The sequence below is a fragment of the Rhinichthys klamathensis genome, unplaced genomic scaffold (assembly GCF_029890125.1).
Source record: "Rhinichthys klamathensis goyatoka isolate OS25496 unplaced genomic scaffold, OSU_Roscu_1.1 h1tg000595l_1, whole genome shotgun sequence".
Taxonomy (NCBI): Eukaryota; Metazoa; Chordata; class Actinopteri; order Cypriniformes; family Leuciscidae; genus Rhinichthys; species Rhinichthys klamathensis.
Window position 1 is genome coordinate 1,895,887 of NW_026607051.1, and position 26,775 is coordinate 1,922,661.

Below are 26,775 nucleotides of genomic sequence, written 5' to 3' on the forward strand. Positions count from 1 at the left end.
GATAGGGATGTGGGTAGGGGTGGAACGGTACATGTATTCGTATTGAACCGAAACGGTACGGGCGTCACGGTTCGGTGCACGAATTTGCACGGAGAATACACGGTACAAATTTAAAAAAAAAACTCTTAAATAGCGATCAATTTCGCTCTATTCGCTTTTGGTGTGACTGTGAACGCAGCAATGAACAGGCTGCGATCAAGATTGCAATGCTTGTGTGTGTGTGTGTGTGTGTGTGTGTGCGAGAGAGAGAGAGAGGCGCGGGCGCGAATCGCACAATCGAACAGTGTGTGTGTGTGCGCGAGCGCGCGCGCGCGTGCGAGAGAGAGAGAGAGAGGCGGGCGCGAATCGCGCGATCGAACAGTGTGTGTGTGTGTGTGTGAGAGGCACGGGCGATGAACAGTGGAAACATAAAAACATACTCCGTCATTTTTTTCATACAGGACATCATTAAAACTGCAAATTGTTTACTTATATTTGTGTACACTCGCAATAAAACACAACATTGTGCTTTTGTCACACGCTTAACTCTTGTCAAACTGTAACAACTGTTAACAAAAGTTTTTAATGGTAGTATTATTTTATACGGAAATCAATTATTTATAATTCAGATGAGAATAAAGTTAGGGTTAATTAAAATGAAGGAAAACAAATATATTGATCTGAAATAGCAAATTAATTTTAAATTCATTCAGGTACAATTACCAAACATATCTCAAGGTCTTTTCGTCTTTTTAATAATTTAATTAATAAACTAATTATATAAAACTACTGTCAGTGCACTACAAATAAACTGGTTCTATGCCTTTATTAATAAAACTTATAAAAACAATACAAGGCTTAACACATTTATAAAAATGTCTTCTGCATTTTTGTTTTGCTTTTCACTCCATTGTACCGAAATCGTACCGAACCGTGACGTCTGAACCGAGGTATGAACCGAACCGTGACTTCTGTGTACCGTTCCACCCCTAGATGTGGGAGATGAGCAGGACAGAGACTATCTCGTCTAATGTCTTCTCCCGATGTTCCAAAGCTACTTCTTGTAAAAGGTCTGAAGAGCAAATTTTATCTTTGCAGGCGCAAAAGACATTAAGGCTATGTTTGATGTTGCGCTGCCAGAGAAAGCAAAACTAAATTACCAGTGTGTATGAAATGCGCTTTACCAATAAACTTGACGTGCCTTACCAATTCTAACAAAATGTGTTAAATAGAATTTGACGTGCAAGTAAAAAGGTTTTTTACTACAGTGTTTTTCTACTTTACCACAGTAACGGATGCAAATATAGTAATTAAGATTAAACGAAAGGAAGAAATGTTTATATTCACCTGCAAAAATGGGTGAAACATGAGTGAAGATTTGAGAAAAGAAATGAGATTCCATGTCCAGTGGAATAACTCATGTAATATTGTTAAATTTGTGGAAAATCGAGTGAGATCAGAAAACAGATTACAAGGCTAACAGATGGCTTAAATATATGGGCTTGTGTACCTTTCTCATTTGGCATGAATTTAAATGTTTCCATGTTTCTGATGTAACATTTCATTGCTAACATATTATTTATTTTTTAAGCAAAGCTTTGTGCTTTACTCGTTGAAATATTCACGTTTTGGTGTACCAGATGGTCGATCTGAGCATGTGCAGTTTAACTGAATTTGAGTTATATATGCTTAGGCATGAAGAAGAGAGACGTAGACGTGAGGAAGATATGATGCGTCATAGAGAGCACCTTGACATGAGACGCCAACCAGATGGATTCAAGCCCAGTTTCATGGAGAGTGTGAGTACAGGCAAAATGCTTCACTTTCATTCTGATGTTGTATTTCTTTTAGCAGGGCTCCAGACTGTGACTAAAATGGTCACGACAATGTTCCCTCTTTTTTTCTAGCTTTTCTCTATTGGGTGGACATTAACAATGCAGTTAATTCAGAAGTTACTAAATGAAGAACATTTTAGGTTACCTGAGAAAACATTTTTAATGTGATGTGTACCAGTCTCTACCAAGAACAGTTCAATTCTTTATTATGTAATGTAATATAATATAATATAATATAATATAATAGGAAAAAAATTAAGCAGTTACACTGAGATGGTTTGAGACAAACATAATGTGATTTTGTATGGTCAGTTATTGGCTGAGGACAGCATTAACCCCCTGGGGTCGGCGGTCGCACCGGCGTGATCACCTCGCTTTTTTCTTATCAGTGCAAAAGACACTCAAATAACTCTGTCTATTTTTGTCAAGTTTTATACATCATTCAAAACTGTTAAATGTCTACTTTTATTTGTGTACATAATAAATAACATGAACTCATAATAAAAACAATGTTCTGCTTTTCGTAAAATAAAGAAAATAAACATGATGCGCGTTCTGCCGTCTCTCTCAGTGTGAAGTTCATTCTGAAACGCGACAGAAAATGTACTGTATCTCAGCGAATACTTGCCACCCATACGTGAGAGATATGTTTTTAGAAAGCTTGAAGTGTCTATTTTTAGATGTAAATCATATAAAAAACAAATATTCTCTGTTTAAGTAATCTGTATGAAAGTAACGAGATGTACAGTTTCTCAAGCGCCTGCTCATTACCTATGATGTGACCACACCCACGCGCGCACGAGCAATTCACATGCAAATAGTCCACGTGAAAGAACGTGAACCTGTAAACGCCCTCATTACCTCAAAACAAAGCATCAGACTTCATCAAACCTCTGCTTTTAATCGAGTTTGGAAGACACACTGTGTGTTTACACTGGATTTACCTCAGAAGAAGTAGTATGCGATTTGAAGATAAGATTTTTAAGGTAAGAAATGCATTAACACTTATAATAGTTAGTGTGTTATTGTTGCATAAACTTCACATTATACTAGTTGAACTGGTGTCAGACTAAAATGTATGAAATCGACGGAAACATGTTGAAATATGAACTATAGACAGGTAGGCAACCTTTCAATGTTAAATAAATATACATATATGACACAAGGATGTTTTAAGCTTGATAATATAAAACACAGCATGATATAAAAGTAGGCTAGTATGAGTGTTTACACGGTTAAATGCTGTGTTCGTGGATATCTGTTCAAACGTAGATGTTTATAATGTGGTAAGAATAATGTAAAGCATTGTAATTTTGGGTCACTTGCGCTGTGCATTTGAAAGCAAAACGCGCCAAACATTAGGCTACATGTCGTTATAGGCCGCCTGCAAGTAAAAATTATTATTATTTTATGCAGCCCTACAAGTATATGCCTACAAGGCACAACAAACCTGGTGCTCATTTTTTTTATATATATAAATATAAAATAAGGTAAAAATATTAAGTATTAAATATAAAATAAAATATATATATTTTTTATATATTTATATTTCTGTATATATATATATTTATTTATATTTTTTGTGAATTTTAAATCGCAATTTTAACCAGAAAATCACAATTCGATTTTCTTCCCCAAATCGTGCAGCCCTATAGTTTCTCCTGATATCAGCATGTTCACAGTTGTCTTTTCTTTTTTTATATAATACAGGGACCAGATGACACTGATGAGCCCTGCTGACTTAAACATTCACATGAGTCTCTGTACATGAACATGGTAAAATGAAGCAAACACCTTGGAAATGGGCAAAAAGGTGTGTGACTGTTTAGATCAGTGTGCTCAATAATGTGCCTTTTTGTCTTTTGTATCTTAGGACTATGTTGTGTTGTAAATAAATCCAAACAATCAAAAAGCCATTCTCACATGTCTTACAAATTTTCTAATCAATATATTGTTTTATGTGAATGAGTGGGCAGGATGATTTTCACATCGTTTTGATGCAAAAACTCTAGACTAAGTGATACAATTTTCAAAAGTCTTGTGAACAAATAGTCAGTATGGGTTTTATGGCCTTATTTCAGTGACTTTTTTTTTTTTTTTTCACAAACCACACATTTTATCAAAACAATATGTTTACATACATACATATTATTGTAGCAGAGTTTGTGCTGAATACAGTGTAATCAGACTTTAGCCATGAAAATGTTACAAGTAACAGATATAAGCACAAATGTCAGAGCATGTCAGAACACCTCCAGGGCCCAGAAAATATCTCAGACCCCAGAGGGTTAAACAATCAAAATTAAATGTTTATTTATTGCCAATGAATTGGCAGGATTTTCTATATCAGGGGTTTTCAAATTTTTAAATGGCAAGGAGCCCTAAACAATCCATTTGTGAGATCAATTCTCTATTAGGCTATTAATAATATAATATAATTAATATATTAAAACCAAACTGATATAATATAATATTAGAAAAATTTTAAGCATTTAAACTGACATCTATTCACTAAATATTTTCAAGAAATTTGACTGTGAATTATTTTATAGTTTTCTAAATATCCCCCAGTGCCAGAGGATGCAAAGCAGCCCCAGGACAGCACCATGCCCAATCTTTCATTTGAAAGTCACTTGTCTAGTATCTGTAAAACCGCATTTTTTCATCTTAAAAATATATCTAAATTATCTAATATGCTCTCAATTAAAAATGCAGAACAATTAGTTCATGACATCAAGGCTAGATTATTGTAATGCTCTACTGGGTGGTTGCCCTGCACGTTTAATAAATAAACTACAGCTGGTCCAAAATGCAGCCGCTAGAGTTCTTACTAGAACCAGGAAGTATGACCATATTAGCCCGGTTCTGTCAACACTGCATTGGCTCCCTATTTAACATTGTATACATTTTTTAATATTGCTGATTATTTACAAAGCACTAAATGGTTTAGCTCCCCAGTACTTGAGCGAGCTCTTAAAGCATTATACTTAACGAATACATAAACCGAATCACAAACAGCTCGCGAGTAACAAAACAATTCTTTTTCACGGATTGTAGTGCTTGATCGGTCAAAAAAATACAAAATTATGTAAAAATCTTGGCGAGTAATAGTCTTAAATAGTCTAAGGCCTCTTTTACACTGCAGAGTAACAATTGAACTTGACGCACAATGTAATGACGGCCTCTCGTGGTTCAAACAAACAGGGCTGGGCAACTGCATTCGTCATTACGTTGTGCGTCAAGTTCAAGTGTTACTCTTTTGGCGTAAATTGACGCGTAGCTACGGCCGTCTGCTGGAAGCTAGTTATTTTAATCGATAAAGTTTTAAATTTGGATATTTTTCTTACACGAACGCATCGCTTCACTTCAGAAGACCTTTATTAACCCCCGCAGGTCCACGTCGAGCACTTTAATCATGAATAGCTGCGCTTTAGTGTACTTCCAAAGTCAAACAGCTATTCACTCACATTATCAAGCTTGAAAGAGCCAGGACATTTTTTAATATGGCAATTTTGGGTGAACTATACCTTTAAACTATCTCAAGTGTTACAACTAGCCCCACGTTAGGTTGTGCCCCGCTCACCCCAATGCAAGGTAAATTAACTTTTACCTCAATACCAAAACTATGTTGGGGAAATAATTGGACACAAAATATTTTTTTGAGTAGAAATATTTGATTATCTCACTTGGAATTAACGCAAAGCTTCTGCAAAGTTCTCACCAAGTGACTTTGAGCCCAGACGAACGAACAAGTTTAAACAAGACTATTACCCCTTTAACATGCATTGTAACCGCACGGTTGACCTTTTTTCGCAATCAAATTGCTGTAATTGCTGTTAACAGACACTGTGTCTCTGTTAACAATATTAAATCCCCTTACCTTGAATGTTCAGTAGGAGTTCCTCAAGGCTCTGTACTTGCACCAATTTTATTTTCCTTATACATTAATGACCTGCCTACAGTGTGCCAAAACATCAATATTTTAATGTATGCAGACGATGCAGTAATTTTTACACATGCCAAAACTGTTCAAGAAGCCTCTCAGTCGCTTACATCTGCGCTGACTCGTGTACAGGAGTGGCTTACAAAATCATGTCTACTATTGAATCTTAAAAAAACTGTTTGTGTAATGTTTTCTAAGCGACAGATTGAAATGACACATTCAAATATATTTTTAAAACAAGAAGAAATACAGATAGTAAATGAATTTAAATATCTTGGTGTTGTATTAGATCCTACACTGTCCTTTAAAAATCATGTCAATTGTCTTTCAAAAACTGTAAAATTGAATCTTGCAAATTTCAAATATATCAGTCCATCACTTTCATGTAAAGCAGCCAGAATGTTTCTTCATTCTATGATTTTTTCTCATATTGAATATTGTTTTATAAATTGGTCACTCACAAATGTCACAACGCTTAAACCAATTGAGTCACTCTTCAAACGAGCCTTAAAAATATTTGATAGAAAACCGCTTTCACATCACCATTGTTTAATATTACAGAAATATAATTTATTAAGTTTTGAAAATTTTCTAAAGCTAAAATATGCCTGTGCTGTATATAAGATCCTGCATGGACTTGCCCCACCCCTACTGAGTGAATACATTACATTAAAAAAACAAGGAGAGGGAAGAAGTGTTACCAGGGCTTCCATCAGGGGTGATTGTGTGGTGCCTTACAGGCGTACAACATTTGGACAATATGTGTTGTCAATTAAGGGGTCAGAGATTTGGAACAAATTACCGGTTGTTATTAGAGAATGTCCGACGTACCCCAGTTTTAAGAACCAACTTAAACAATGGCTCAAGACACATCAAAATTGTGACCATTAACAAAAAATTTTGCAAATCGAGGTATATGGATAAGATCACTGTAGTATTGTCTAAGTATTTGTATGTATACCAAACTAGATCCAGCATTTTATTGTAATTTTTAGTATTTTAGCATAATTGCAATGTACCTAAAGTACATAGAATAGCACTTTATTGTATGTGTATGTGTAACCTGTCTGAAAATAGTGGTGTCTCTTGTAATATGTTATTTGAATATTAAGGTGTCCTCTAAACTGTGTAGCATCATACTTAAATTTAAATGTTAGCTTTGTTATTTGATATTGTGATGACCTGACAGGGGACTGCAGATGTAAAGTAGCCCTGGGGCTAATTGTGGCATATTTACATTGCTGAAAAGCTAAGATGTTCATTAATATGCATTGTCCCTTTTAAATAAATAAAAAAATAAAAAAATTAAAACTCGCCAAATCCCATTTTTTGCTCTTTGTGCTTATACCCTTCATTGAAAAGAGTGTGTAATGGCAATTATATCCACTGGGTGGCCATACTGTTTAAATCTGATGTTTTAAAATCTTACAATCTTCGATGATGAAGATGAAAGCAGGTTAAGAGTTTCAAAATAGTAACAAGTAGGTGAGGTGTGTAACGGTACATGTAATCGTCCTGAACCGTCCGTACGGACGTCATGGATCGGTGCATGCAGTGTGGGAACTTTTTTTTTTGATCAGTGTGTTATGATTAACTGTTGAGGTAAGCGAAGCTGCCAACTCTTTAGAAGCAAATGTGAGTTGAGCAGGGGATACAGAGCACCTTGTAAAGACTCAAGGGCGGATCTAATCCGTGGGGAATTTGCATATCATAATTAATAATTGGTAATTAATAATTATTCATGCATGTTTGGATTAGATCAGTCTTACATGTTAATAAATCTCCCGATAAGGGAGGATCTGTCATTTTACCTGCATGCATGCATGTGTATCCTTGAAATTAACCACAAGTTGATTGCAATTAATTACACGGACCACGTTTCACAAAACAGGTAAAATGAATTAGCTCAATTGTCAGGATAATATTTGTGGGGCTCCACAATATCATCTTACTTTATAGGATTTCAGGAAACGCAATTCTCTGGCCAGAAGAATTGGGTTTCCCGCCCTATAAACACATACTCTTTAAGGTATATTTAATTTTAGTAAGCTTGTAGCATAAGATCTTTGGCACTTAAGGGACTTGAAACTGAGCAAAGAGACAGTACATCAATCAAATTAATATATAATTAATTTAATAGAGGCATGACTACTTATGTATTTACTACGGTTACACGGGATATATGTATTTACAAACACATAGACATCAATGAACAATACAATAAGACATCAATGAACGAGAAATGCGTAAAGTTTGGACAATGGATAACTTGCGCGCGTGAGCGAGTAAGAGAGAGAGAGAAGAGAGGGAGAGAGAGAGACAGCATGGGTACGATTTTTCCCTAGACTTTCACCTTTCTGTAACAACACGAAACACATCATCTTAATGCTTCTGAGAAGCTTCAAAAGAGATACTTGCACAAGTTTTGGTCTCTCTGTGTCCGGCATTCCTGCGCGGCCTTGTCTGGCCGCGTGCGTGAGCGGAGTCCTTTAAGAAGCGTCACGTGGTGCTGCTTGGCGCGCGTGTTGAATGGAGGTTCAAAGTCTTTGGGTAACATTACCAAAGGAAGATAGTCGCTCGTTTAAAGGTCCCTTGTAGATGGATTTGCTGAAGAGATATGTCACGGGGTTTTCTTTTCAATCGTCGATTGGAATTAAACACAGAGACTTATCTACAACTGAAAAACACAAACTAAACTAGAAACAAATAAAAGAAAGGCGAAGAGCTCGAAGAGACGTTACATTATGACACGAGGACAAGGGAGGAAGAGAGCGAGCGGAGGGGGGAAGCGTCATTTATCACTTTTGGAGAAATCCAGCCTCTTCCTGTTGGCTTGGCCAATTAGAGGGTTGGAAGTTTACAGGCGGGACTTTGGGTTTTATTTCTCTTTGTCTTGTCAGACTGCTTGTCTAATTAAATTATGACCTGTGTTAGGAATGGTCATTTCTACTGCAGAGATGTGTTATGCACATAATCATACCTTTTACGGTGTGTTCATACATATATCTGGCTGAGTCAAGTCCAGGGCATTTTTACGATATCAAACACGACTGTTATAAGTAAACATTTACATTAAAACGGAAAAATTATAGTCATTACAATGTGACATGGGCAAATGGACACACATAAAAACACATCGAATATATCTGGTTAAATGTCTTTTAAAAAGAGAAGTTTCCTTCTCTTGAACATCAAATTCCAAGTCAGTCATAAAAATGTCTCGTAACTGGAAACCACGCTCTGTCCTGAGCAGGCTTCACTTGTGGGGGATGCGTGTGTGTGTGTGGGTGGGTGTGTGTGTGTGTGTGTGTGTGTGTGTGTGTGTGTGTGTGTGTGTGTGTGTGTGTGTGTGTGTGTGTGTGTAAATTTACATTCCAGGCTTTTTGGGTCTTTAGCAGGATGTATTTAGTCCTTTCAGATTCACCCTTTTAGCCCAGTCTTCACAACCTTTTTTCGCGATCAACCTTGTTTGTCATTTTTATTATAAAGTGAACTCAACAAGGCATTCAGTTCCTTTTAAGGAACAAAAGATAAATCATTTGTTACAGTTGGTTTTTGCAATTAGTGTGCAACATTTATACATTTGATTTGCCCCCCAAAAAATTGCAGCATTACTGCGTACAATTAAAACATAATATTGAGAACTTTTTTTTTTTTTATTATTATTTTTTTTATCTCTCTGGGTCTCTTTCAGACAGTTTCTTTGTCTCCCTCTCTGATGCGCCAGGTCTCTCTCACGGACTTGTACATGCAAAAAGTTTCAGGGAAGCAACTAAAAATAGTATGTCTTATTTTAAATCAAATCGCACAGGGAATACAAACACTAAACCTTATATGCAAACCTGTAATAAATAATTATCCTAACTGCTCTAAGATTTTATGTTAACCTTGAAAATGTGTTATTGATGGAGGGAGGTCAATTATTTGTGTATTATGTTATGTATTATGTTATGTATTATTTGTGTATTATGTTATTATTTGTTGGTTCTTGAAATTAGATTTATTTTTATATTATTTTAGTTTTCAACTGAATTCTGTTTTTGTATTCTGCTTAAAGATACACTATGTAACTTTTTTGTAAAAAAAATTCCAAATGTATATAACGAGTGAGTACATTATGAAACCATCTTCCAAATCGTGTTTTTGTCTTATCCTAGTGTTCATATTCAGACTATTTTAAACCGAGCCAACCGCTGCGGAGAGGCCAGTACCTACGTGATTTGTCATATACATAAACATAACGGTTAAAATGAATGAAAAATTACTCTAAATTCGGTAAGCTGTTGTTACGACCCGCTCGTTTCAAGCCGCAACATAAAAGAGGGATCGGACAACAGCGTTTAATTAATGCAAAGGTTTTATTAAATTAAACAAATACCACAATCAATAATAATAAACAGAAGTTTTAGGGATAATAAAGGGAAAACAAATAAATAAACAAAATAACTACAACAGAATATCAAGCTACATGTGTAAGCAGAAACACAATAGGGGATTATCACGCTGATACGTAGTACTTCCGCATTCAGTGATCTTTGTGCACTGTCACTTCCGGTGAATCACTCTGGCGAATCCATGATGGACGACCCGTTTACTTATACTGCATCCCTGGTAAATTTACCCAAAATAACTTTTTCTGACGTACATCGACTAACTGAACAACAGAGCAGTGACATCTAGCTTTTGTTTCCGCCATTGTTGAACTGCGCCGGAAGTGGACATGCACAAAGTTGACAAATCCCGCCCATGAAACCCGGAAGCGTGATAATCCCCTATAGTAGCAGTATCTCCCAGAGAGTGCCTCCCCCAAATAATGCAACACACAAAATCACCGACAGTAAACTGATGCCTCGTTCTATTTCTCACATACTCCAAAGCGTCTGAGTTACTTTTGACACGAAGAACAAATGGATTTGCAATGGTCATTTTATCATGTCCAGTGTAGACATCCTCAAGCTGTTGCGGAAAGGCGTGACGCAACAAGGATCGTGTCCAGTGTAGACACTGTTTTGCACACTACATGCAGCATATTAAGTATTATATAACGGTTAGTTCCAGACCTTGATTCTGATTGGTCAATAGCTGTGTTTTATTCACGATAAAACATGGATATGACCGCTTCACCAACCGGTTCTATGTATCACCAAAGAGTATAGAAGAACAAGAGGAGAAACTTTGATGCTTTTTTGGTAACAGCCACTAGGTGGCGGTCCGGTAGCGCGGCCGCCATTTTGGGGTGAAGATTCCAACTGGAGTTACTGGACAACAGCACAGATAACAGTTAACGTAACAGCTACAGTAAATGCTGTATTGTCTTGTATATGTTTTTTTTTTTTATATCAGTTGTGGAATCGAATCATTAAATACACATTTGAGGTAGTTTTTTCTTGCTTTATTGAGTATTTCCATTTAATGCAACTTTACACATTTACTACTTTTATAGTTACCAACTCCACTAGGCCTGAAATATATTTTGTACGTTTTAATCCCCTGGATCATGCTACAAACATGATGATCTTACAGAACATGATGCATTGCTGTGTCTGTTATCCTATAATTGCCACTTTTGGACAGTGGCTGTTTTTTTTGTTTACATAGTCTTGCTTTAACGTTCATTAATATAAGATAGTACTGCAAAAAAAAAACTGTTTACTGTAAAGCTATTCTATTGCTGTTATATATTGTCCAACATTCCCAATTATCTGATATAGCATGTCCTTTACTTAATTTTATATGTTGGTATTAATTCAGTGTTTGTAATGCTAATAGGCTACTAAAGGTTTTGTGGGGAAAAAGTAGAAGACTTGTCTAAGTCTGTAAAATAAACTGATCACTAAACTGGGATTTAATGATCACTAGTCTAGTGACTGTAGGCCTACGTTATTCTGTGTTGTCATCATTCAGTTTGGATTTGATCTTTAATGTACTTTTTTTTTTTTTTTTACAAAGCAGCTGATATTGCCATAGCGACAGCAAGAAGCTAGTGGATAGTGATGGGAAGTCCGGCTCTTTTCAAATAATCGTCTCTTAGAGCCGGCTCGTTCGCGAATGACACACATAGACAGTAAAAGAAACACATCACTAGTGGACTGCCGAGTCGCTTTCACCCCAAAATGGCGGAAGCGTAGCGCTGCTGCTGGGTGCTGGTGTTGCAATGGAACGTTCTATTGGCTTTCACTTCTTGTCAATATACGTTCTTTGGTATCACTACACAACACACCTACAGTAGCAACCACTCTTTGCAACGTAAACATATGTTCTCATTGATATTGTTCATTGAAGCTTATAGAGTAGAGTATTGTGAGAGATCGAGTAAGCGAGTGTACCTGCATTTACAGTAGATATAGCATTTTCTTTCAGGTCAGTCCTATATTCGTAATAAAAAATATGTTTGAATGTCTGCTGCGATATCTTGTCCTTTTAACAGTTAAGGGGTTTCCCCATGCCCTGACACGCTAGTCATGAGTGAATTTAGATAAACTTAGGGGGGCGTACGTCCTGAAAGGTTGAAACTCCCTGAACTTGAGCACCAAAAGTTCCTTTAAATTTTCCCGAGGTTATGACGTCATCAATAAGTGAAAGCTATTTGTGTTACTATGATAATTCAGGTCGAATGTCTAATTGTTATTTAGCTCCTCTACTTCGATGGCAAAGTCTTCCTTTCCATCGCAAAAAATAAACACCGTTTTCATGAACAGCTCCTTACATAACACGATAGTTCAAGTAAATTAATATATTACAAAGTGACAAGATTAAGGGATTAAGCAATCACTAAAAGAAAACCAAAAGAAAAAACATATATTAGGAGTATGTTATCTCACTTTTCAAACACACTTTGGGAGCCGATGCTTGAAACAGGCGGTGGAGAAGGTTTAGATGTTCCTGGCTTATAATAGTAATAATAATAATAATAATGCAAATGAACAACCAAGCGAAAATGACACAAGTCTATTCAAGCAAAAGACAGCATATGTTAGTTCTCTGAAACACAGCAAAACCAACGTTACTCGCACATCAAGAAGAAATAAAGCAACCTCGACATCTGTGTTCAGGCCTTCCTGCTCCTTAAGCTCTCTCAAGCCCTGTAAAGCTTCTCTGATATTAACGTGGGCCCTACCTCTTGCCTGATCGTAACCCTTCTTTTTAAAGTTATATTCCCCTTTTCCTCTTTTGTATTTTCTCTGCCATCTCTCGCTTTCTATAGTTTTTCTGCTAATGTCTGTCTTGTGCACTGAGCTCCCTCTCCTCCCCCATCATGAGTGTATAGGCTTCTCCCCTTACTGCTGTTTAGTTACAAGTGTATTTTGGTGTGTTTTTCAAAATTCACTTATTGAACCTTTAAATAATGTGGGAACTATATTGACATAAAGCCTAAATGTGTAGTGAATGGAGTTCACATTTTCTATATTTTTTTTTTATTGCAAAGAGAAAATAATACATATTAAGAATTCATTTTTAATAAAATACAGATATTAGTAGCCTACTGGTTTATAAAGCACATGCAGTCCATGAAAAAGTAAATATAGATTAAACACCATTTTGACATTTACTGTTCTAAACAACAAATGATTTATATTACTAAATTTGGTTATGTGAATGGGATTTTTAAAAATCATATTGATAGTTTTTTTCTTGTAATCTCCACTAGTGCGATTAACTGCTACTTGCAAAAACAAGATGATACGTCCATAACTTGTAAAAATCTATGGTTATAGCGGCACTTAGCGATCAACATGCATTTCCCACCGCAACTGCAAACACATTCTGGTTGAGTACAATTATGTATGTCGTGTACTAAATCCTTCATTCTTTTGTAGCTGAAAGACTTCATAATTGGTTACATTATTTAAGTTCTTAGTTTTGTGTGGACTGAGGCTTATTAAAAACTTCTCTTTCACTTTCAGAAAGAACAGGATATGAGAATGAATGAAATGGGTACCCGTGGAGCCATTAATATGGGAGGTATGATTGTATTGAGACTCCACATGCAATTGGAAACAGCTGTGTGAGGTGTCTTTTATATTTGATTCAATTTTTGGGGCAGTGCATCACTTGCACAGGCATTTAAATGTTGCAGCGTGGCTTTGCCTCTTTTTACGAAAGTGTCTTGTCTGGTTTGTTAACCTGGAAAATTCTTATTCTGTTTTAACAGGGAATTTGTTTTTTAATTCTACAGAGTCTCTAATCTCAGTTTTAGATTGAAGGCTTTTTCCCACCAAACAGTAATGCTTATCGCAAAGAAGATTTTGAATGGAAAAAATGGATTCCTATAGAATTAATCTCCGTCAATATTCTTTTGACCTTATTCTGTGCATATTTACGATTTACATGAATCAGTTTGCTCCAACATTTTGCACAGTTTTTATATTAACATCAAATTGTATTTAAATAAAAGTCGGCATGAAACGGTGTGAACATGATATCAGAGTGAAGCGGCTACTGGAATAAGAACAGAAAGGTGGGGGGGGGAGCTTGATTTTATCCATGGTGAATTGGATGGTTGTGGTTTGCTATTGATCGATCTCATATGAGTGGCAGGTTGCCCCTCCCTCACGCCAGTAAACACTTCTTTCAGAGAAGAGATGTTGCTGCAAGAGGGAGGGGAAGATATTTTGATTAAAGATTTTTACGCACATTCATTTAAAAAAGAAGGTGCACAGATAAATCATTTATAATAATCTCTGAATACATTTTTTTTTTTTTAAGAATTGACCATTTTGATTTCATGGCGACTTGAAGTGTGTGAATATATATATATGTGCTGTTTAAATAGACTCCAGACAGTTATAGTATTTGCTGTTTAAATAGACACCAGACAGAGACTGATTTTTTTTTTTTTTTTTTTTTGCTCACACAAACGCAGATTTAACATTCCTTAAAATAAATAAATAATGCACAGGCGAATACAAACACCTTTTTTTTGCCAATCTGCAATAAATGTGTTAAATAATACAAATGTACTTTATGCGTTATCACTTTGTGTAAAAATTTTCACTTCTCACATCTGAATTTGCACGAATTAGTGTTTCCTTCAGCCTGATGCATATTTTCTTCACTGTTTCACATTGTGTTTGGTGTGAAAATGCCTTCAGAATGTTTTCTGTAATTCTTTTGTCTTTGTCTTTTGTCTTGCTACAAAAGCTTCTACATTTGGCGTGGCTTCTACATTTGCCACGCCAATTTTTTTGTTATATTTAGAATTTTCTAATTTTATTAGTCTTTCTTGTTTTTTGGTGTGTTAATTGCAGCGAAGTAATGTACAGTCCCAAATATTACTTTTTTTATTTTAATGTAAGGTGTCACAGATCCATACATTACAACATATTGTAATGTATTTTTAGTTTCATTAAACCTTTTAGCCCCCTCAGTGAATGTCAACTGTACATTGTCTTACATAGATTCATTTAACCCTGTTGCTGCGGTTAGCGGTAACCAAGGCCCCTCACAAATGATGGGCATAGCAGGCCGAGTTGGAGCCATGGGGCCTGAGGGATCATCAAATATGGGGACACACCTGATTCCAGATAACGGAGTGATGGTAATGTATTTATGTTTGGCATCTATAATTGTACAGTTTGTGCTATTTGATTATCTTTTTATTTTATTTTGTGATGTCACAGTATGTTACAGATGTAAAGCTGTAGGGCATAGCCTATGTAGGGCAATTGTGTATTGAAGAAAAATAATTGTAGATTTGAGAACAATTGTACCCTTTTTATTATTATTCTTTGAGTTGTTTTTTTAATAATTTGTGCAGGATTACAAAACTATAGTGAATGTAGGCATTTCTTTGTATATCGCAATACCATCTCAGCCTTTATTTAGTGTAGCAGTGTATTGTCAGCCATGTTATAACTGGGGATATAACGGTACACAAAATGACGGTTCGGTATGTACTTTGGTGTTGAGGTCACAATTCAGTATGTGTCACGGAATGGGTAAAACAGGAAGCGTGGATACAAGTGCGGGTAAGGATATTTATTAAGTAAACAAAGCAACCCCGTGGGGGGAAAAACAAGAGAGAACTCAGGCAGGCACAGAAAACACGAGGGAAACAACGAACCAGCACAGGACTGCAAACACAGGGAGATTAAATAGGGGAACAAACATAAGGTAACGAGGCAGGCAGGTATGGAAAATTAACCAATAACGAGATAAGATGGGCGGCGTTTGACAATTGACAGGAGAGCACATGGCACAAGGAAATAACATGACAGCCATGTGCTCACAACAGACCAGACTAAACACAAACACATGACAAACCGGGAGTTTCACAGCTCTGTCACTAAACCAAGAGAAAACCCAGACAAGGGTGACAGAACTGTGACACTACCCCCCCTCAAAGGGACGCCACCTGGCGTTGCCAAGGAAGGACACCAAAAACAAGACAGGTACATCCAACATGCAAGACCAAACAGCAGACAAGACAAACAGATCAGAACACATACACAGAGAGGGGAGGGAGGGTTGAGCCAGGGGCCGGCGGAGACCACCCTTCAGGCGGCCATGGTGGAGACGACCAGGGCAGAGATGATCCCTCGGACGGCCATGGTGGAGACGACCCTTTGGAAGGCCATGGCACAGGAACAGACACTGGCTCAGTAACAGAAATAGACACCGGCTCAGGAACAGAAAGAGACACCGGCTCAGGAACAGAAAGAGACACCGGCTCAGGAACAGAAAGAGATGCCGGCTCGGCCGCGGCCATCTTGTCCGGAGACTCTGGCTCGGCAGACGTGACGTGAACAGTCTCTGGATCGGCAGACGTGACCTGAACAGTCTCTGGATCGGCAGACGTGACCTGAACAGTCTCAGGCTCGGCAAGCGGCATCGGCAGGGCAAGGAGCTTGGGCGGCGCCGGCAGAGCAAGGAACCTGTGCGGCGCCGGCAGGGCAAGGAGCTGGGGCGGTGCCGGCAGGGTGAGACGCTTGGCGATGGCTTCCAGGCCCTGTGGGATCGCAGACGCCCCTCTCCTCCATTTGTGAGATCTCGGTGGAACTGCAGCCTCTCTGATCACCACTGGCGGTGCAATAGGGAGAGTGGGCATCTCTGGGACAATCGAAGTCAGGTCCTCCGGGGCTACAGCAGGCTGCTCGGGAACGGCCTCCGGGACGACAGCTGGCTGCTCGGGAACGGCCTCCGGGACGACAGCTGGCTGCTCGGGAACGGCCTCCGGGACGACAGCGGGCTGCTCGGAACGGCCTCCGGGACGACAGCGGGCTGCTCGGAACGGCCTCCGGGACGACAGCGGGCTGCTCGGGAACGGCCTCCGGGACGACAGCGGTCTGCTCGGGGACGGCATCCGGGACGACAGCGGGCTGCTCGGGGACGGCCTCCGGGACTTGAGGGACAGTTGGCTCCCGCTTCCTCCTCCTCCGCCGTGTCTGATGGCGAGGTGGTGGCGCCAAGCTTTCCGCCTCTGGAACCGCTGCAGGCTCTCCGAGGTCCACTGGGACCGCTGCAGTTTGCCTCACTGGAGGGTTCTCTCGTCGGTCCTGTCCTCTCCTACGGCCTCCACTAGTCCCAGAAAATCTGGCTAGGCGGGTTCCCTCAAAGGGTTGTTGGTGACTAGGAAGTTTAGGGGAGTTGCCAGTAGCAGTACTGGGCTTACCTCCTCCAACCTGCCAGCTGGCTGCTATCTTATCCTCAGTCCTACGTGCACACATAGCAAAATAGTCAAACAAGGATATATGAGACCCTTTCTCCTCTCCTGACGAAAAAACCTCACGCCGCTGTATCCACATCTGGCTGGTTCGTTCTGTCACGGAATAGGTAAAACAGGAAGCATGGATACAAGTGCGGGTAAGGATATTTATTAAGTAAACAAAACAAAACTACAAACAAAGCAACCCCGTGGGGGGGAAAACAAGAGAGAACTCAGGCAGGCACAGAAAACACGAGGGAAACATGGACAACGAACCAGCACAGGACTTCTTCTTCTTCTTCTTTCAGTTTAATGGCGGATCGCAAACCAGTGTTTATAGGTGCATACCGCCACCTACTGTACAGGAGTGTGTAATATCAGGGCTTTACATACTTCAGGTCTTAATAAAATAAAAATAAACTAAATAAATAAATAAATAAAAACCAACCAAAAAAAAAAACCCAACAACAACTTATATATATATATATATAAAATTGCTAATAATAATAATAATTATTAAACACACACACACACTTACACATATACACCCATATACTTACATACACATACATGTATACACACATACTCACACAAATATGCAAAAGAAACTAACTCAACTATATCTAACCTATATAATATTATCTAATCCTGTATTTCTTAGAAAACGAAAGAGAGCCTCCCAGCACTCCCTCATCTTCTCATTCCTTCCTAAAATCCCTTCCAAATTCCATCCACGTTCTAATCCGTACATTTTCCCACGTAAAATGATCCTCTCAGCACTATACTTATTACACCACAAAATAACATGCTCAACATTTTCTGGTACATTACAACTGTCACATTTATCAGAAATGCATTTTGCCATTAAAAACAAAGTTGACTTTAATCCAGTATGTCCAAGTCTTAGTCTTGCAAGAGCCACTTCCTCTTTTCTACACTTTCCTTTATATGTTTTCACTGTGATTGATTTTTGTATATTATAATAGTGTCTTCCTTTGTTATCTGAGTCCCACTTCTTCTGCCACAAATCCCTCACTACCTTATTAATTAATGATTTAGCCTCACCTTTTCCAAATGGAACTTTCATAATATCATTCTTGTTTAAATTCAACGCTCTCTTAGCAATCTCATCTGCCTTCTCATTTCCCTCTACACCAGCATGAGCAGGAACCCAACAAAACTGTACATCAGTTCCAACTCTTTGTATTCTTAATAATGTTGTAAATATTTCCAACAATAAATCATCTCTAGAGGTTTCTTTTGAATTTAAGCTACTAAGAGCTGCAGCAGAGTCTGAACAAATTACAACTCTCTCCGGCCTCACCTCTTCTATCCATTGTAATCCTAGGATTATAGCAGTAATTTCAGCTGTAAATACAGATACTCCATCATTAATTCTTTTGCAAATTACAACATTAAACTCTGGAATGTATACTCCTACTCCTACATGCTCACTCCTTGGGTCTTTAGATCCGTCAGTAAATATTGTCATGTAATTATAATAATTAATTCCCACATATTTATGAACCAAACATCCAATATTATCCACTTCCCTTTCAGCCCATGTTCTCTTTAGTTCTATAAGACGAAAGTCAACCTTGATCACTGGGAATATCCATGGAGGAACATTACCCCATACAGTATTTGGTCCATACTCTACCCTGTTTAGTCCATATTCCTCAGCTACTGTAGAAATATTCCAACCAAAACCTTTACATTTTCTTTGTTGTGTATACTCCCAGCAATCACTTAACACCTTTACAGCGGGTTGTTCCTCTCCAGATCCTTTTAGCTTTACCCAATATACTAATGATAACTTAGAACGTCTTAAATAAAGAGGTAACTCGTCAGCTTCAACCAGCAGCGCATTAGTAGGTGTTGTTTTAACTGCACCAATACTGATTCTTAAGGCTCTGAACTGAATTTTATCAAGTTTTTCCAAAATACTTTTAGCTGCTGCTCCATATACTATACACCCATAATCTATACACGACCGTATTAATGCCCTATAAATATCCATAAGTGAGAGTTTGTCTGCTCCCCATTCATACCCAGTAATTGCTCTCATTAGATTTATTACCTTTTTACATTTAGTTTCAATCTGATTAATATGATTCCTCCATATACATTTCTCATCAAACCATAGCCCTAAATATTTGAACTTTGTTACCCTTTCCATTCTTTGACCATATAATTTCAGTTGTACCGTATCTGTCCTTTTCTTTCTAGTAAAAAGCATGAAGCATGACTTTTCAATTGACATTTTAAATCCCCATTCATACGACCATCTTTCAATATTCAATATAGCATTCTGTATACTATTTGTCACATGTTTAATATTTTTCCCCCTTTTCCATATAGCCCCATCATCTGCATATAGTGACGATCCAATGTCTTTCCCAACGTTCATAAAAATATCATTTATCATAATATTAAACAGAATCGGGCTAATAGCACTACCTTGAGGGATACCATTTATAATATTAAAATCTTCTGACATAGCATCTCCAACTTTAACACGAAATATCCGATTAGTTAAAAAATCTAAAACCCAGTTGTAAAGTCTTCCACCAATCCCCATTCTCTGCATTTTAATCATTAAACCTTCTCTCCACATAGAATCATACGCTTTCTCTATATCAAAAAATACTATACTCATAACCTCTTTCACACCAATTGCTTTTTCTGCTTCATTGCTAACTTTCACTAATGCATCTATCGTAGATCTTCCTTTACGAAATCCACTTTGACATGGGCTTAACAGTTCTCTTTGCTCTAAATAATATGCCAGTCTACGAACAATTATCTTTTCTATCCATTTACATAAATGAGAAGTTAGTGCAATTGGTCTGTAGTTTCCTGCATTCACTAGGTCTTTACCAGGTTTACCAAAAGGTAATATCAGAGCACTTTTCCAGCTAACAGGTATTACGCCTTCTCTCCATATCTTATTAAACAGGTGTAATATGATTTCCAATGCTTCATCAGGTAGCTGTCTAAACATTACATAACATAATTGATCTTGCCCTGGGGACGTGTAACCACTTCCCTCTAAAGCCAGTTTCATCTCATGCAGAGTAAATTCCATATCAAGAGCCGAACCATCACAATCCTTTTTCTTTGTCACATCAGAATTATCTCTTAAAATTTCTTTTTTTCTTTGTTTGTGCATTTCATCCAAATGACTTCCACTATGCACACTTGCAAACTTCTTGCCTAGTAAATCAGCTTTCTCCTTATTTGTAATTGCCATATACTCTCCATCTCTCAATGCTGGGATATTAACCGATTTCCTTTTCCCACTCATTTTTTTTAATCATTGCCCAAATATCACCCAATTGTACTTCACTGCCAATGGAGGAGCAAAACTGTCTCCAAGCACTCTTTTTGGATGACTTAATTACTTTCCTTGCCCTTGCTTTCTTCCTTTGGTATTCAATCACGTTATCTTGACTCAAATGTTTTCTTAAAATCCTGAACGCATGATTTCTTTCTTTAATAGCATTTTTACATTCATTGTTCCACCACGGAACCATTTTCTTTTTTTTCCCCTTTATTATGCTACTCTTAGGAATGCATGCTGATGCAGCACTGATAATCATAGCGGTTATTGTTTCTGTACATTTATCAACATCACCCTCCATTGATAATCTTTCAGAACTTTCAATACAATAATCTTTAAAAACTCTCCAATCCGCTTTACCAAAACACCATCTTTCTATTACATATTCATCCTGAATAAACACATCAAAATTCAACGAGCATAATATTGGAAAGTGATCACTACCTATATTAGTATCATTCTTAACATTCCATTCACAAATATTACTAATATTTCCAGAGACTAACGTGAGATCTAAACATGAAACTGTATTTCTTATAACATTCACCCTAGTTCCACTTCCATTATTAAGACACACCAGTGATCTCTCCTCTATTAGTTCTTCAACTATTTCTCCATTATTATCAGTATGATCACTTCCCCATAGTGTATTGTGAGCATTAAAATCACCACACCAAATTTCTCTTCTGGTAACATTTTCTAAAATCATATGAAAATTGTGCATTGACAGCTTTTTACAAGGATTGTAATAGTTGACTATTTTGATATCTCCTCTGGGACTACAAATTTCTATTACTATGCATTCAAATTCATTTGGAACATTTATTTGTCTATATGCTATATTATCCTTAATAAATGTTACACATCCTCCACCTTGTTTATCAATTCGATCACATCTAATAGAATTATATCCTGGAATAACAAATTCCAGATGTGTTCTTAGCCATGTTTCTTGTAAACACATAACATCAGGTAAAACTTCCAACTCATCTACAACCTTCTTAAATTCTTGCCCATTCGCTATAAGACTTCTGGCATTCCATTGGAGTATAAGGAAAACCATGATCAAACTACTAATCACCTTGAGATACTCCATCATTGGAAGGATTCAACATCTCATGTATCAATTCAGCTGTAACTTCTTTAATCCCCAGAATTTCTATAGCTGCTTCTACAATGGTCTTGATTCTATCACTTTTTTTCTTTTGCTGTATCGCCACATTCACAACCTTACATATGAAAGTGATAAAATTTATTTTATCCACCATCATTGTATCCTCATTAATCTTCTGTATATATGGATTAGTTTCTAATTGACTCTGGTTTATTTCAACAGGCAAGGTCTCTATTTGCTGCTTCTTCACAATCTCTCTCTCATTGTTTACTTTATGTGCTGAACGGGATTCATTTATCACATTCTCCTTCACTTTTTTAAGTGCATCAGCATAGGATACCTGATTTGTTATTTTATATTTCTGCACCTCTCTAGCTTGTTTTTGAACAGGACATCCTCCAAAAGCAGCACTGTGTTCCCCACCACAGTTACAACATCTAATTTTTCCATCTTGACCACATTTTCCATAATCATGTTCTCCTCCACATCTTGCACATCTTTGCTTTCCTTTACATTGTCCTACCGTGTGTCCCATTCTTTGACACTTAAAGCAGCGCAAAGGAGCAGGAATAAATTCTCTGACATCATAACTCATATATCCCATTCTTACTCTTTTGGGTAACTCACGCTCAAACTCAAGGATTACAGATAAGCTATCCGTTCTCACACCATTTCTTTGAATTTGTATTCTTGTGGCTTTAACAACTTTTCCTCCTTTGATTTCTTGTATTATCTCATCCATTTTCATTGTCAAAGGAATGTCATAAATAACACCTCTGAGTTTTGCTGCATTTCCTGGGATATGAGCACTAATCCTTTCTCCGTTCAAAGTTTTTGCTTTAAGCAATTTATCTCTTTGTAATTGATCTTTGGCAAAAATCAAAACCCTCTTATTACTCAAGTATTTAGCAAACTTGATCTTACCCATTTCTTTTTCAATTGCCTTTGTAAGCTTAAGTGGATGGAAATGTCCTCCTTCATTTTTAAACGTTATCATCACTTTCCAATCAGTTTGTTCATCTTCCTTCTTCTCACTAGCCTTTGCTTTTTTAACCATATCACCCACCTCCACTCCGCAGACTGAACTTCCTGAGCTATCATTCCTACCTTTCCTCTTTCTAGTTACATCCTTCCATTCCATATTGTCACTATCTCCGTCCGTTGTATCACCCATGATAGTTACATTCACGGTACAGTTGTTGCTACTCCGCCAAATTACTCAAATGTTGTTATCACTTCGTCTCCCCCAGCACAGGACTGTAAACACAGGGAGATTAAATAGGGGAACAAACATAAGGTAACGAGGCAGGCAGGTGGGGAAAATTAACCAATAACAAGATGGGCGGGGTTTGACAATTGACTGGAGAGCACATGGCACAGGGAAATAACATGACAGCCATGTGTTCACAACAGACCAGACTAAACACAAACACATGACAAACCGGGAGTTTCACAGCTCTGTCACTAAACCAAGAGAAAACCCAGACAAGGGTGACAGAACTGTGACAGTATGTTTTCGGTTCACTTTTTATTATTCTTTGAGTTGTTTTTTTGTCATTTGTGCAGGATTACAAAACTATAATAGTGATTGTAGGCATTTCTTTGTATATCGCAAATCATATAATAAAATATCATATTAAAGGTACACCGTAAAACAAAAGTGCTTTTCACTTCTCCCATATTGTATGATTGCAGGAAAAATATATGTGTTTTGAATGAACATTGATGGAGCAACAGATTTTATTTGGTGGCAACTGTCAAGGTCATCAGCATGGGGCAAAAATCACATTAGTATTGATACAATTACTTTAGCTAAAATAATGTTTTAATAATGTCTAAGTTAATACTTGTTCAAAACAATCACTTGAGCGATATTGTGTACTATTTTTGGTTTATTTTGATAAATAAAAGAATTTATTTTTGTTCAATAAATATACTGTCATTAAAATACACTATATTGCCAAAAGTATTGGGACACCCCTCCAAATCATTAAATTCAGGTGTTCCAATTACTTCCATGGCCACAGTTGTATACAATCAAGCACCTAGGCATGCAGTCTGCTTCTACAAACATTTGTGAAAGAATGGGTCGCTCTCAGGAGCTCAGTGAATTCAATTGTGGTACCGTGATAGGTTCCAACCTGTGTAATCCATTCATGAAATTTCCTCACCACTAAATATTCCACGGTCAACTATTAGTGGTGGTATTATAACAAAGTGGAAGTAATTGGGAACAACAGCAACTCAGCCACGAAGTGGTAGGCCACGTAAAATCACAAAGTAGGGTCAGTGCATGCTGAGGCGCACAGTGTGCAGAAGTCGCCAACTTTCTGCTAAGTCAGTAGCTACAGACCTCCAAACTTCATGTGGCCTTCAGATTAGCTCAAGAACAGTGCATAGAGAGCTTCATGGAATGGGTTTCCATGGCCGAGCAGCTCCATCCAAGAATTACATCACCATGTGCAATGCAAAGCATCGGATGCAGTGGTGTAAAGCATGCCGACACTGGACACTAAAGCAGTGGAGTCGTGTTCTCTGGAGTGACGAATCACGCTTCTCTGTTTGGCAATCTGATGGACGAGTCTGGGTTTGGTGGTTGCCAGGAGAGCGGTACTTGCCTGACTGCATTGTGCCAAGTGTAAAGTTTAGTGAAGGGGGGATTATGGTGTGGGGTTTTTTTTCAGGGGTTGGGCTTGGCCCTCTAGTTCCAGTGAAAGGAACTCTTAAAGCTTCAGCACAACAATACAATTTGGACAATTTCATGCTCCCAACTCTATAGGAACAGTTTGGGTATGGCCCCTTCCTGTTCCAACATGACTGCTCACCACTGCACAAAGCAAGGTCCATAAAGACATGGATGAGCGAGTGGGGTGTAGATGAACTTGACTGGCCTGCACAGAGTCCTGACCTCAACCCGATAGAACACCTTTGGGATGAATTAGAGTGGAGACTGTGAGCCAGGCCTTCTCGTCTAACATCAGTGCCTGACCTCACTAATGCGCTTCTAGAAGAATGGTCAAAACTTCCCATATACACACTCCTAAACCTTGTGGAAAACCTTCCCAGAAGAGTTGAAGCTGTTATAGCTGCAAAGGGTGGGCCAACTCCATATTAAACCCTACGGATTAAGAATGGGATGTCATTAAAGTTCATGTGCATGTAAAGGCAGGGGTCCCAAAACTTTTGGCTAATGTATGTTCAATTTAAAAGTACAGAAACAGAATTATTTAATAAAAAAGCAAATATATGATATTTTATTATATTATATTATTAATATCATTTTTTAAATATGATGGTTTCATTATAAATATGATGATTGTGATGGTGGACAACTTGATATATGATATTTACCATCTGAATCTAACCATGTCATTTCAACAACTGGAAAGTTCAGCCAGCTATTTATCATGTTAATTAGTGTCCCTTTGGGCCCATCAGCAGGTGGTGCCTTTTATCCAAATACCATACATTTACATATTTTTTCATTATTGAAAAACTGTTGCTTTAATTACCTTGAACAAAACTGAAAATCATTACAAGACCTTTGGCTCAAAATATAGTCAATAATTTGACATTTGACATTTTTGCTTATTTTTGACAACTTGTTTATGCAACAACTAAAATATTATATGGTTAATGTAAAATGGCATTATATTCAAACAATTGCTTGCTACTAATATGCCTATTTTTTATATTCAGCATAATGAGCGGTTTTCTGAAGGAGGAGGTCTTCCGATGGGTTCTCCCGTGGGTGGGCGGACTGGTGTTGACTCCCCTCAGCAGCAGCAGCACTCACCCATGGTGGTTGGGGCAGGTCCTGTTCCTGGTGTGGTTGGCCAAAGTGGCTTTGGGAGAGGAAGTCCGGTTGGGGGCAACTTTGATGGGCCGAACAACAAACGACATAGATACTAATGTTTGTTTTCTCTGGAAATTATGCTAACACATGTACAGATTGGAGCAACTTGACTCATGATTTCTGATAAATTACCATATGACCAACTGACTATTTATGTCTAAAAAGGACAGAAATGGCATGAACCAGGCCCTATGTTAATGTGAAACACTGTCATGAATTATTAAATGCCATTGAATCAGCTTGTACTTGACAAAATATCCTAAACCAATCGTAGATTGCTTATGTCATGTATATCATTTTTTATTTTATTATCTGCAATTAAGCTGTTTTCCTGTCAATAAGTGTTTATGTGGAACTTGCATTTGTTTTGTTTTTAGAAAATTCAGAATTATCTTGCTTTCTGGTTTAGAATGTCAGTACTTTGAATAAATGTTTTAAAATAATTATGTGCTTTTGTGGTCGTCACAAAAAAAAAAAAAAAAGTCCTTATTGATACTATTGAGTAACATCATTCTAGTTGCAGATTCTGAGTAAATGGCACATACAAATGGTTCCATATGTTTTCTTATTTTAATAAATAATATTTTAATGACTTGATGTTTAATTTTATTTTACTGTTTAGGGCCAGTTATCAGTAACCAGTTATTGTCGTTCTAAACCCTGTGAAAATGTCAGAGGGCCACCTTTACCTCAGGGCGCCAGATAATGAATTTCACCTTAACAGTAAAAGAACAGTCATGGGTGATCGAATAAATAAATATTATGTAAATTGAAGGTTTTCAGGAATTTTATGTACAAAAATATCAACTACTAAATGAGTGCCATGAATGGATACATTAAGTGCATAAGATTGATAAATGGAGGTGATTAAGTTGAATGTTACTATGGCAGAGTTGTTATCTCATGGAAGGATAAACTATGGTTCCTCTGCAACTAATAAGGTGAATCACCTTATTCTGAATTCAACAAATTAACTGAATGATTGTTTGTTTTAAAACATCTAATACAAAATCACATACTGACAATTCACACTAATGCCGAAGTCTCTGAAAAAAATATTC

The 26,775-nt window shown here is 37.5% G+C and overlaps 1 protein-coding gene across 1 annotated transcript in view; it reads left to right on the forward strand.

The window, feature by feature from the left end:
• pspc1 (paraspeckle component 1) overlaps positions 1 to 26,061 on the forward strand; it is a 166,773-nt gene extending 140,712 nt beyond the window's left edge. The window contains exons 6-9 of the mRNA XM_056240391.1: positions 1,673 to 1,778; positions 13,662 to 13,719; positions 15,156 to 15,295; positions 25,558 to 26,061. Of these exons, the coding sequence (XP_056096366.1) occupies positions 1,673 to 1,778; positions 13,662 to 13,719; positions 15,156 to 15,295; positions 25,558 to 25,770 (517 nt within the window). The 3' untranslated portion in view covers positions 25,771 to 26,061. The remainder of the gene's footprint in view (positions 1 to 1,672; positions 1,779 to 13,661; positions 13,720 to 15,155; positions 15,296 to 25,557) is intronic.
• Positions 26,062 to 26,775: the final 714 nt, after the last annotated feature.